The 12,415-nt window shown below is 38.2% G+C and overlaps 1 protein-coding gene across 4 annotated transcripts in view; it reads right to left on the reverse strand.

The window, feature by feature from the left end:
- Positions 1 to 11,372, reverse strand: part of DCDC2 (doublecortin domain containing 2) — a 91,367-nt gene extending 79,995 nt beyond the window's left edge. For all 4 annotated transcript variants that reach the window (XM_075213143.1, XM_075213142.1, XM_075213144.1 and 1 more), the window contains exons 1-2: positions 10,448 to 11,372; positions 3,677 to 3,728 (exon numbers count right to left, since the gene is read on the reverse strand). In XM_075213143.1, the coding sequence (XP_075069244.1) occupies positions 3,677 to 3,728; positions 10,448 to 10,755 (360 nt within the window). In that variant the 5' untranslated portion in view covers positions 10,756 to 11,372. The remainder of the gene's footprint in view (positions 1 to 3,676; positions 3,729 to 10,447) is intronic.
- Between the last annotated feature and the right edge of the window lie 1,043 nt (positions 11,373 to 12,415).

Here is a 12,415-nt window from a genome sequence, read left to right on the forward strand (position 1 = left end):
GATTGATCAATATAATGTATCTATATGACAAGTGGATGCCTTTATGCTTGGGGACAGTCCCCAGCTTTGTATAGTGACTGTTGCCACTTCTCAATTCCCACTAGGCCTATTTGCTTTGAATAACATTCATGTGGTTTATGTACACAGCTACCTCTGAGGATACAGTTTCAATTTGTTGTACCAAAAATAATTGTGTTTGTTCACCAACTATGCCAGACTTATTTCTCATGGTCAAGTTGTGACTAGTGTCCATGGAGAGGACACAGGTGAAATTCATGTTAACAATTTGTTTATCTAATCACAAAACCCCTTTCACAATATAGGGTCTATTTAATAATATGCAGCTCTAAGGGTCATTTTCTGTTGGTGCTTATCTTTAAAATCTCCCTAAGACAGCTCAGTGATACTGTCTCGGAGTAGTAAGAGTTAACTTACTGTGTCACCATTCTGACCGAGTGAGGTCTAATCTGGACCACCCCCAGCCAATCCTGATATTGCTATGCTTCCTGGTTGAAGGGTCCAACACCCAGGATCATTTACATCATTGCATGTGCCATGTGGATCAGTCTGACCCATTACTCCTCTAGGTTTCCACCTCCACTCCCGTCAGTAAGTGACAGCCTTCCCACTCTTTATCTCCCCCTTCTCTTCAGCATGTGACAGCCACACGCTCTGTTTCCCATCTCCCTTCCCACAGCATGTGAGACAGTCTCTATCCCTGTTTTCCCCTCCATGTGTGACAGCCTCCCATTCTGGTTTTGGGCAAAAATGCCTATTTATTCAAAGTTAATGTTATTCATTTAATTGTGGGACTGGTTGGGGCGGTGGAGGCTGAGTTAATAAACATGGATGTTACTGTTTTAATATTGGGGCTCCTTGGGACCAAAAGGCCTAAATATTAAATATGGATGATATGTATTTAATGTCAGAGCTGGATGAGGCAGAGAGAGGACTATTACCCTCATTCCTCAGAGTTCCAGGAGGTGCATAGTAGCAACTGACTTTAAGACACCAGTAACAGGTAGACAAAGCTGCAAGAACAGGTAGGAGAGAGCAACATTCTCTGCCTATAGTCCCACTTCTGGAGGGAAAGTCACAGTTTTGGGTGGACTGTGATGTTTGCTGGAGGAGGGGGTCCGGTGGCTGCTCTTCTCAGCCACTTACACAGCACAGCTCCATATGGAAATCAGTCCATGCACAACGCCGGTGACGTCACCAATGAAAGTCACTAGCATGTGAACAGTCTCCTTCCCTACATACTGATGGAGCTGCGTTGCGTATGCGGCTCAGAAGAGCAGCCCTCCTACCCCTCCTCTACTGGACACAAAAGCAATGAACTAGCTGGTGAAGGAGGGGAAGACTAATCTTCACATTTCTTGAAATGTTCTGCAAACTAACCTGCCCTCAAATGGCGTAAGGCAACGACCCAGACTAATTAGGCTTCACAGGAAGGACATTTATTTTACATATGTCTATTTGTTACTCTCGGGGTGCTTCCCATAGATAATTGTAGTCATGCTGCATCTGGGGCTGCAGGAAATCTGTCAATGGTAGCTCAGGTTCAATGTTCAGCCAGCAGCTCACTCAGGGCAATGTCTAAAACACGACTTGCTTAAGGGCAATGAGTGACGGGAGTAAGTATTAATGGCCTTGTTGCCATATTCACAGAGAGTAAATAACGGTCAGAAGACCAGGAGAAATATAAATTCATTAAATAAAAACATAATAACCAAACAGGTCCCCAAAACAGCATTACTCTCATATATACTGTTATGACCATTACTGCAATACTACTCCCAGTATCATTACACGATTACTCTCTGCTTGTTCTCCCACTACACTAGCATTCTGCTTCTGCCCTCGGCCACTCTGTATAATGGAACAGAACAGAAAATGACCAATTGGTAATGTTATTATTAATAATTATTATTGAAATATTTATTGATAATAATAATAGTCAATATTTCAGCAGCATAGTAATGTAGACTTGCTGTGACAATGTTTTTAGATAAAAAAAAAAAAACAATTGTTACAGTATTCACAGAGAATGCTGTAACTATATCCTAAAGACATAAACAATACAAGGATTGTATTACTTTTGCTACCGTGTGTATGTGTTCCTCGGTTACAAAGTGTAGTTTAGGAGTGAAGCAAGGTCATCAGAAGACAAAACAATGTAAAGGGTCTAGAAGAAACTATGTCTCTTGAATTAAGTGTCTCTCTGCGTAAAAAAAAACAATTAAGAAACACACTCTGCCCAAAGCAGGGAAAACACCTTCAGTTATTTTATGACCATAGATTGAACAAATGTCTAGCTAACGTCTGACACTGGTTTGGTACAGAATACCTCTCAAGGTCTCAAATGACTAGAGTGGGATACTTACAATGAGATGAATTTAAGTAAAGTAATTATATGAACTTTTGCTTATTTTCCAATTAATCACATAGCGACAAACACATTTCACATAGTCCGGGAAAATTCAGCTTTCTATACAGAGCCTCAAGCACAAGAAAGCACACACACTGGTCAGTATGTACATAATGAGCTAGTGAAGTTATATATCCTATAAAAATAATGTAAAATTATATGTGACAAACCAATCAGCAAACAAGCTAGAGATAACAGCTACAGATTTACAATATGCAGACAATTATTTCAACAGCAAAAAACAGTTAAATAAACACTTTTATTCAATTTATAGCCATAGAAAATAGATAACAACTATACTATCCTTATAGGTTGATTCTATGTAAAAATGAAACTTCATAAGTTAAACATAAATACAGAATATTACTTATCTGGTGCCCCTCATTCCACCTGGTGGAACCACAGCATCTGCCAAGATCCATTGATGGTTTACTTGCTTCTGCCAGCAGAGTGTTGTCAATGGAAAAGACAATACTTATATAAGAAGAGGCCGTCAGGAGCTAAGAGTGCATTCATGGACCCCAGCAGACAAGAGGAGACTACTCTTTCTCCAGGCTCCCTTATGTACTGCCAAAACCCATGACTGTTATGTTGGCCTCCCCTCACTAAACAGCAGCTGGTCTGGGATGCCCAAGGATCCTGAACTGGGGGCAGACCTTTTGTATTCTTTGTGAATCCAAACTATTTTAAGACATCCTTTTATAAAGATTCACTACTGGATGCCAACAAGCTGGCCACTATCAACTGTGGATGATGATGTCCAATATACTGTAGTGAAACTGAATAACCCTGAATCACACATTATGCTATATTGAGTTGGTATCACCTTGTCATGTCATACTTGAAAACTGTAAGCAAAACATGACTGGCAACTAGGAGTACAAGCAACAATACAACAATCTAACTATGTAAAGAAACTAAATGTCCCAGGAGTCTTTTAGACACAAAAAATCCCTATTATGTATATCCCATCACACAGACTTGAAGTGACCTGACTGGCACAAACTACAATGTTTCCTGAGAAAATATAACTTTTTGTGCCTGTAGATCAATTGACCTTTTCTATCAACTCTGATTCAGTGGCACTCTCTACACTGAATTAATAAAAGCATAAAATGCCATAATGATCTCACATTACCGAACAAATTTGGATGACTTAATATTTTAAATATTTCAATTAAAGTATATTAATTTGAAAATTAAAGATATTAATTTAGAAGTATAAATAAGTGCATAAATTTAATTTACCAGATTTAAAGGCTCCAGTGTCTTTTTCTTGATCTCCCCAATATGTAGGTAGCTGGAAGAAAAAGAATAATAATTATTTATGTCTTATTTAAACATTTTTGATTTATCAAACATCTAACTCAATTACCACCATGTATGTGGTAGTTAACTGATAATTCGGAACCTGACTAAAGCTGGGTACACACTACACTGTTTTCGTCCAATAATCGGCTCAAACAGCCAACATACGACCGCTCGTTCAAAAGTCGGGTCAGTGTGTGCAGTGACACGATGGTCGAAAGTCTGCCCAAATGGACGATTGTCGCCTCATTTGGTTGGTCGTACCGTTTAATATTTTCGTTCCAATCTCGTTTCCGCTGTGTAGTGTGTATAAAGTGAGTACGAAATTACAGTCATTGCTCACGACAACATGGATGTAAAAAGTGGCTAAAGGGACGTCCGCTCTTCCCTTTATCGTCATAAACAAGGCTAGTGTGTATGCAGTCCATGCACCAAGCGATCGGACCATCGGTCGGATGTAAAATCGCTCGGCATAAAAAGTTGAGCGAAATTTCTGTAGTGTGTACCCAGCTTTAGCTGCAGAAAATTCTTTGTCCCAGCAAGTTGTTGACCCAAGACATGCATTAGTGTGTGTTATATGCCAATTGCTTTTTAGTCCTGTCCCTCAATTCCATTTTGTGTGTGTCAGATTTCCTTTGGATATGATGTTCACACAGAATTCGGTGCTGGCCTCATCTATAGTCATCTATTCATGGACATTTTTACTGTATATCTCAAATATTTTTTTATACCTAATTAGTTCCTGAAAATTATACGTATATCTGTGGATGTTATTACTAGCTATTTTATATAAAGTAACGTATAACATGTTTAAGTGACCCTTTAAATATCAAATAATTGTATGAATCTGTGGAAGAGCTAGCCTTGACATAGAAATGCAACACACTAGGTTCAAGTGATCTTATTGTAAGTATGCCTAACCTGCAGCAGGTTCAAGCACCTTATGGATCTCCAGATGTTTCTGAACTACAAATACCAGTAGACTACAATAAGAAAACAAGTTAAGGAAAATTAACCCCATCCCCCCAAATGTCCATGTATCATGTATGAAAATAATATTAAAACGTATTGGCTTGCAAGCATTTCCTAGCAAATAAACACTTAAGAGACTATTATTTGATCAACCACAGGCCTGTATATACCAACAATGGATATGTTAGATTTGCTTAAGAACTTCACCAACAATAAAAGTTTATAAAGGACAGCTTAAGTTATACCACATTATGGTGAACAAATGTTTAACAGTTTTTATTCCAGACACATAAATAAACGTTCTGAAGAGGTGCTTTTGTGTGGTCAGATAATCGGAGGTTTAAATCTGTTTAAATCACTATTGTGTTTAAATATTTACTCAGCTATGGAGCATGTCAGGCAAATACTGTAACTCATATAGGCCTATGATCTGTAAGAGACATGGGTCAATATATATGTGGTATCAAAATTGTTTTTTTTATATACAAAACAATTGCTGCAAAATGGGTAAAGTAAAAATATTTTTCTAGATCACCGACAGCTTTGAGTGCCAACAAGGAGTTGAAGTTGAACAGAAGCCATAAGCTACTTAATGCTACTCATTGCTTCCAATTTAATTATGTAAAGTCAAAATGAACAATATCAAAAAGTTGACAGTACAATGTAAAAGCAGACTAAATTATATTTTTTTGCATACAAAGCATGTATGGATTAAAACATAACAGCCACAGCCAGATATCATTATAGCTGCATGGAACTACCCCTGTGAAAATAGAAGGAACAAGATGTTTATATTATATGAATATTTTGAAAATAAAAATGTATTGTCTTAATGTTCTGCTGTGTCCTTCAACAGCTTAACAGACAGGGTATCAGGTGTGAATAGGGAACAAAGTCCCTTTTATCTTTCCCCATTCATCACATTTCGGGTACCCACACACTGTCAAATTTTCCCTTTTTGCCAAACTGCCGAATAATGAGATTATTAGGTTATTAAGTATCTGTTATGATCTTGACCTGGCTGCAAGAACTTCTGATCTATTTGGTTGGTGACGCAATACAAGCATTAACTTGTGTTATTATAAAACGGGATAAAGCATCAAAAATTAGTGCCATTATTTTCTGCGTCATTGGGCTTATTTTTGAGCCTAATGCTCAATTTGATTGAAATAAAATTATCTATCTACCACTTACTCAAAGCATGATCATTAAGTACTATTTGTGTCAACTCCATCATACTTACAAACATAAAAAATCAGATCAAAGCACTAGATGTTTCCCTGTCTGCTTAGGTCTTAATTCAGAAAATTAAACTGATTTCTTTAAATGCTTTGTTTAACAATAAAAGTAGCATGGGGAGCAAGTATCACACACATAAGAAATTCTAATTTTAGTTAAAGTAAGCTGAAAATTAAATAATAATCATCCCATGTAGCATATTGTAATAAAACAATATCTAATTTAAGTATCCTTTCAAATAACAAATCCTTGATCCACCTATCCTCATACAGAAACTGCTCCTTTGCTAAATATATATAACAATCACAACATGGGAAAACCTAGAGATAAATTCCTATATTGCAAAACATGACCAAGAGTAGTATCAAGAATCTCAGGACAAATGAGAGTGTAAGATCAATAACAACAAGTATAAAAACATAAACTTGGATATTAACCCAAATGTTTTTTTATTGTACAGATAACTAACCCTTCCCTCAGCTAGCAGAAAAGCAGAGTTCACCCATACAGTGGTGGATAGACTCACCCTTGTTGGTGCAAATAATGAACACTTATGCAGGACTGAAACCCAGGAAAGTATGAATGAATGAATGAATGAATTTCTGAATGAATGCACCTCTCCCTACTATCTGCCTACAAAGCTGATTGGATGGATACTGTGACTCGTCCAATCAGCTTTAGCAACGAGTTTAACAAACATGAAAAAAACAAAACTAGTCAGAGTGCTTTCTTGTTCTTTAGGGACTTTTATAAAAAAAAGTGGCAAATAAGGATCTGTAACCCATAGCAACCAATTTGATCAGGATGTTCATTATCCTGGTACAGTTCAGAAACTGAAAGCAAACAGCTGATTGATTGTTATGGATACTTTTTTGCTCTGTTACCTGTGCACCAGTTATTCTAAAATGTCCCTCACTTTTCTCTCCACAGAAGAACTTGATTACATATCCTCTAAAGATGTGGAGATTAGGCAGTGACTTATACTTTTAATGGGAAACCTACTGCACCCTCCAGGTGCTCATTATAACGAAGAGCATAATTGTAGGCACAACTCTACCAGTGTAATAAAACTGTACAATCGTAACATATGAATTAAAGACAGGCTTGAATTCACGCTCATGATTACTATAAAACATAAATTAAGCTAGAGTAAGCAGTATTTTAGAAACAAAAGAAAAATAATTAATGAAGGGAGTAATCCTCAGATTTAGTAGGAAGAATTTTACCACCAGCATTTCAAGCTGGAGCTGTGATACTGAAAAGGTAGAAGTGTTTTTCAGAAGCAGTTTCAAAATGCTGAGTCTTGGTGAGCACCTATGTATGTGCAAACAGGTGCATTTGCTCACAATAAAACTGCGGGAGAGCCTTTTCAAAGTTTGTAAATAACCCCCAATGAGTTTAAATAAATCTAACGCTATCTTTAACAAACAATTGTATGTATTCACTTATACATTTATATGTCTGTATATATAGCTCCCAATCGTCCTGCCATGGGCAGGATAGTCCCGATTTGAGGGCTCTGTACTACCATCCAGCTATGTCCCAATCGGTGGGACGGTTGGGAGAGATCCGTCCTGCTGCTGGAGGAACAAACATTGGGAGGTATGTCATGGATAAAACTTGGATAACTTTGCTGGCATTTTCATTTTAATTTCCAATTCATATGGGATAGGAATAGGGATAGGGCCCGGAGGTGAGAAGAGCCTAGCAATGCTGGTCTCTTGAGGCTCCACTCTAAAGTTCTGTTTGGGACTTAACTGCACATGCATCAGCCCCCACCCATGAGAGCAGGGTGGGGGCCAGTTCTGAGTATGCGTGGGGACAGTGAATGCGCAATCAATCCCCAAATGGGGTTTGGCAGCACATGCGCTGGTTCTGCACATGCTCCAAAGATCAGAGCACGGGCATCCGGAGAGTGGTTCCAGCATCACTGGGCCTTACCCCAAATTTTGTTATGGGAACCAACATGCCATGTTCCACCTCTGCTAGGTTGCTTCAGTTAGTACTTGACTGTTGCACAGTGCTATCAGCTACAGAATATATACCTGCACTGACAAATACCTTTATAAGCATATTAGCTGGTCAAAAAATGTTGTCTCTACCCTATTCAAATACAGCCGAAGCAACATTACAGATCACTGGGTTCTGGGGAGATAAGTTTTGTGAGTAATGCAAATAATTTTTTAGTTTCTGAAAAACCTGCTTTAATTCTTGAGAGTTACTGACCCTTTGCAGGGTTGTCTGTTTAACTTTAGATGTCTCTGTCTGGGCTAATAATTAACATTACCGGACAGGAGGGAAAATACTTTTACTACAAACCCAGCAGACATTAAAAACATCATTTCATTTGTAAAAGATTTGTAAATATTGCCAGTGTATGTTAAGGGATGGTTAGCACAAAACTAAAAATGAATGATCTATAGCAAAGCTAATCCATTTTCACAGTTGATTTCAAAATTTCCTATTCCCATATCCTTCCTCAAAAAAAAAATATATTAACATTTTTCAAAGCTATCTCCCATCCACCAGTTAATGCACAATCTCAGTGAGCTTGGCCATTGTGGGCGTGGCCAAATAAAATGTATAACTTAAAAAATCACATACACTTGATCACATATCACATAGCTCCACCCCAATGGAAAGGGACAGATGCATATATCCAGTCAATACAGAGAGGTATATTTGCTAAACTTTGAAAAAGTGGAGATGTTGCCTATAGCAACCAGATTCTAGTTATCATTTATTTAGTACATTCTACAAAATGACAGCTAGAATTTTATTGGTTGTTAAAGGCAACATCTCCACTTTTTCAAACCCACAGTTTAGTAAATATACCACAAAGGGTCAAAGTACGGCTTAATAGCCAGTTTGAATTCATTCTACTTCTGAAAATTGCGCAACTTTGGTGATTTTAAATAATTATATGCAGGTTCTAATCAGTGCAGAAAATGTAACAAGTTGATGTTTTTTTCTCAGTTATACTAATTTGGGGTTCCAATAATTAAACAATACATGATGACAATGACCAGTAAGGTTACTTAATGCATCTTGTGTTATAAGACAGTTTGTAAAAGCTATCCTTTCATTCTTTTATATTTCATGCTTTCCATGTCTAGTTGCTTGAGTATAATTATACGGATCCCTTAAAAACTTGGATTATAAAATTTGACAAATTGCTAAGTGCTCAGAAAGAGTAACCTTCATTTTCCCAGTTTATACAATCAGAGGGGATGTGCTTACACAGAATAAACTAATGAAAGTGTGGAAAAGTTTATGAACACCACATCTGCCAATCTAATTCCTTTTCACCGTGAAATAATTAATAATTAATCATTAATGACCCACTTATTTTACAACTGCGACAATCTGGGATGAATTCACTGGTGTAAAATGCAATTTTTAACATCAATAAATTAGCTCAGTCAATAATATTGTATCTGGAAATAAGTAAGAAAGGCAGAAGCAGACACTTCTCACAGTCTGAAAAGTAGTCAGGCTGTCAGGTATGAAAAGTAAATCATATGATGATTTGCAGAGTATTATTTTGAAATTCCATATTTTTGTGCATTTTACAGTGATATTAAATATACCTGTATTATTTGAATATGTTATTGTCATAATATTTGCCAGACTTGGTTTAAAGTAGCTGGCATTAACTAGTCAGTATAAAACAAAGTACTGCAACAAATGCTCAACTCCAAAGAGTAAATATTACTAAAGATAAAAGAATTGGATACAAACTGTTTCACACTTCATTTGGCCAGCACATCAACCAGTTTGTTTAGTGATTTGGATCAATGTATTTGGCATATTGGGGTAAAATGACTAACAACAAATCATTTTGCTAAGTGATAAGAAATTAAATATTGAACCCTGAATCTAAAAAAAAAAATCAACTAATACTATAAAACCATACATGAAGATGAAAGGATACATATGTGATACTATTATTTTAGGATTTAAGTGTTTCTCAGAAATCTAGATGGTCATCAAAGCAGGAAAATCAATGAAATACAAACAGCCATGTAGTTAGGTGAAGAGCAATTACAAAGCACTTTTGTTGTTGTTTCACAATGTCACAAAACAGATTGAATTAACTGTGCATGCCGCTATAGTGCATAGTTCTTACTATAGCAGACTACATAGCATTAACATCCAACACAACACTGAAGCTCTCATTTACCAAAACCAGAATTGCGATATACTTTATGTGACAACTGATATATGCTTTTAGACAAATTGACAGTTATGATATTTTTTCTATGTGTTGTATTGTGACTGAGGATCATACTAATATGTTCTTATACTTTGAAGGTGTTTTGATATATTATGCATACATATTTTAGTTCTATGTGTATACTTGTGTACATGTATCAAATGACGCTTCAAAACAAGCAATTGCATAGTGTATGCCTGGTACGGCAGGTTATTAGCACTGTGACAAGGTACCAAACAGCAGACATACAAAAACAAGTGGGATCATTTATATTTAGTACTTACTCCAACTTTTTAAAACTTTCCCTTCCGGCTGCCACATAGCATTCTCCAGGCTGAATTTCGTCCAAATTAGTCACCCTGTGTCCATGTCTTGGAGTGTAAATATTCCTTACTGCTCCAAAGGGGGCTTGAACCCCACCAGTGACATCCTTCAGGAAGACATCAAAATTGCCCACACGCTTCTCATGGATCACCATCCGGCGACCACGATAAAAGGGGTCTCCATTTCTGTAAACGTGCACTGTTTTGACAGCAGGTTGCTGGGCAAGGGGGGCTAAATATCGCCCACCACCCGCGGGTATTGGCTGCATAGTCCACTCAAATGAATCAGAAAGTTGATGCTTCCACCGCTCCTAAAGCTCAGACGTTCAGCGCAACCAGCCTCAACTGTCAACTGTCAAATCCAGGTATGTATTTTTTCAAAAGTCTGTCATCCGCGTTCTAGAATGCGTCTACGTATCCTCTGCTAGGCACCGGCACCCGCACAAATAAACATGTAAACAGTAGATACAAGTAACTGCTATATTTTGTATCAACTTTAACAGATATATGTCTTCATTCACGTAAACATGACGCTGTCCATTGTATCTGCACCTCTTCTGACTACATTACTACTAGCGGCTGAAAGCCTCCCAATACTGTGTAGCCCGTACACACCACTATGCGCTGTTGTCACTGATAGTGAGAGGTTTGAGAGCTGCTGTAAGTACCAGAGACACCTGCTACTAGGTGCCCTCCCTGGTCTCCTCCTCCCTCAAGACCACACCTGCTAACTGTGTGCACACTGGCACCTCACATCCATAACGCAAGATCTTCCTAGCACCACACAGCTACGGGTTTACCCTCCATCGCTGGCTTGGAGTGTCAATCATATGCATAAACCACCGCTATCACCTTCCTCCTTCACCAGGTCTAATAGCTTAACAAATCAACCGTAATTCTTTAAATTCTGACGCTACAAGTGGTAGTCATGGCAACCAACAAGCTCGGTCACGTGACATGCATCGTGCCATGTGCCTACGTATATTACTACTGCACAGTACTTTAACTGCACTGCATTATCTCCCATCTCCCCCCCACATATGGGTATGGATTTTCACATAGCATTTTCATATATGTGCAATTAACAAAGTACTTTTCAAAAACACAATGTCATTATTTTTTAGCAGTTTTATTATTATTTTATAACATTAATGTGTATGGATTGGGAAAACTCAATATTTTACCCGAAGATGTAGCTTTGAATTTGTTTTTTGTTTTATTTTATAAAGATTTGCCTTCACAGTTACATCAAATAAGTTGCTTACTAACTGATGCAATGTAAAGGAAATCCTTAGCAACCAATTAATAGATTTTTTTTCCACTGTCTAACTTACATTAGGTCCATAAAAGCCAATTGCTGATTGGTTACTACCAGGGGCGGGCTGCTCAGTCTTACCGGTGTTAGGGCCAGGGGGTAGGACGCAGGGCCATCTTTTCCATTGGGCACGATGGGCAGCTGCCCGGGGGCCCCATGGGCAAGGGGGCCCCATAGGCACGGCTCTTAATGAGAATAAATAATCCTGCAAAAGAAAAAAACCTGCAAAAAAAAACCTACAAGGGTCACTGAGCAAGTACATCTATCTATCTCTATATATCTATATCTGTATCTGTATACATCTATATATCTATATCTATATCTAGGGGCCCCGGTGCACTGCTTTGCCCGGGGGCCCATAATGTTGTTAAGATGGCCCTGGTAGTACGGCCGGCCGCCCCCCGGATGCAATATAGTCTATTTTCACCGGCGGCTGCATCACAATATACGTGATACGGCCACCGCAGCGCACAGGCAGCCGCATCACGTGACACGCGATGTGGCCGCGTCATCAAAGCCCCCCGGGCTGACATCTGCCAGCCCACGCCTGGTTACTACAGGTAAACATTTCCACCTTGTTAGCATCTTCCCTGACCATAGGGAGATAACAAATT

The sequence above is a fragment of the Mixophyes fleayi genome, chromosome 5, assembly GCF_038048845.1.
Source record: "Mixophyes fleayi isolate aMixFle1 chromosome 5, aMixFle1.hap1, whole genome shotgun sequence".
Lineage (NCBI taxonomy): Eukaryota > Metazoa > Chordata > Amphibia > Anura > Limnodynastidae > Mixophyes > Mixophyes fleayi.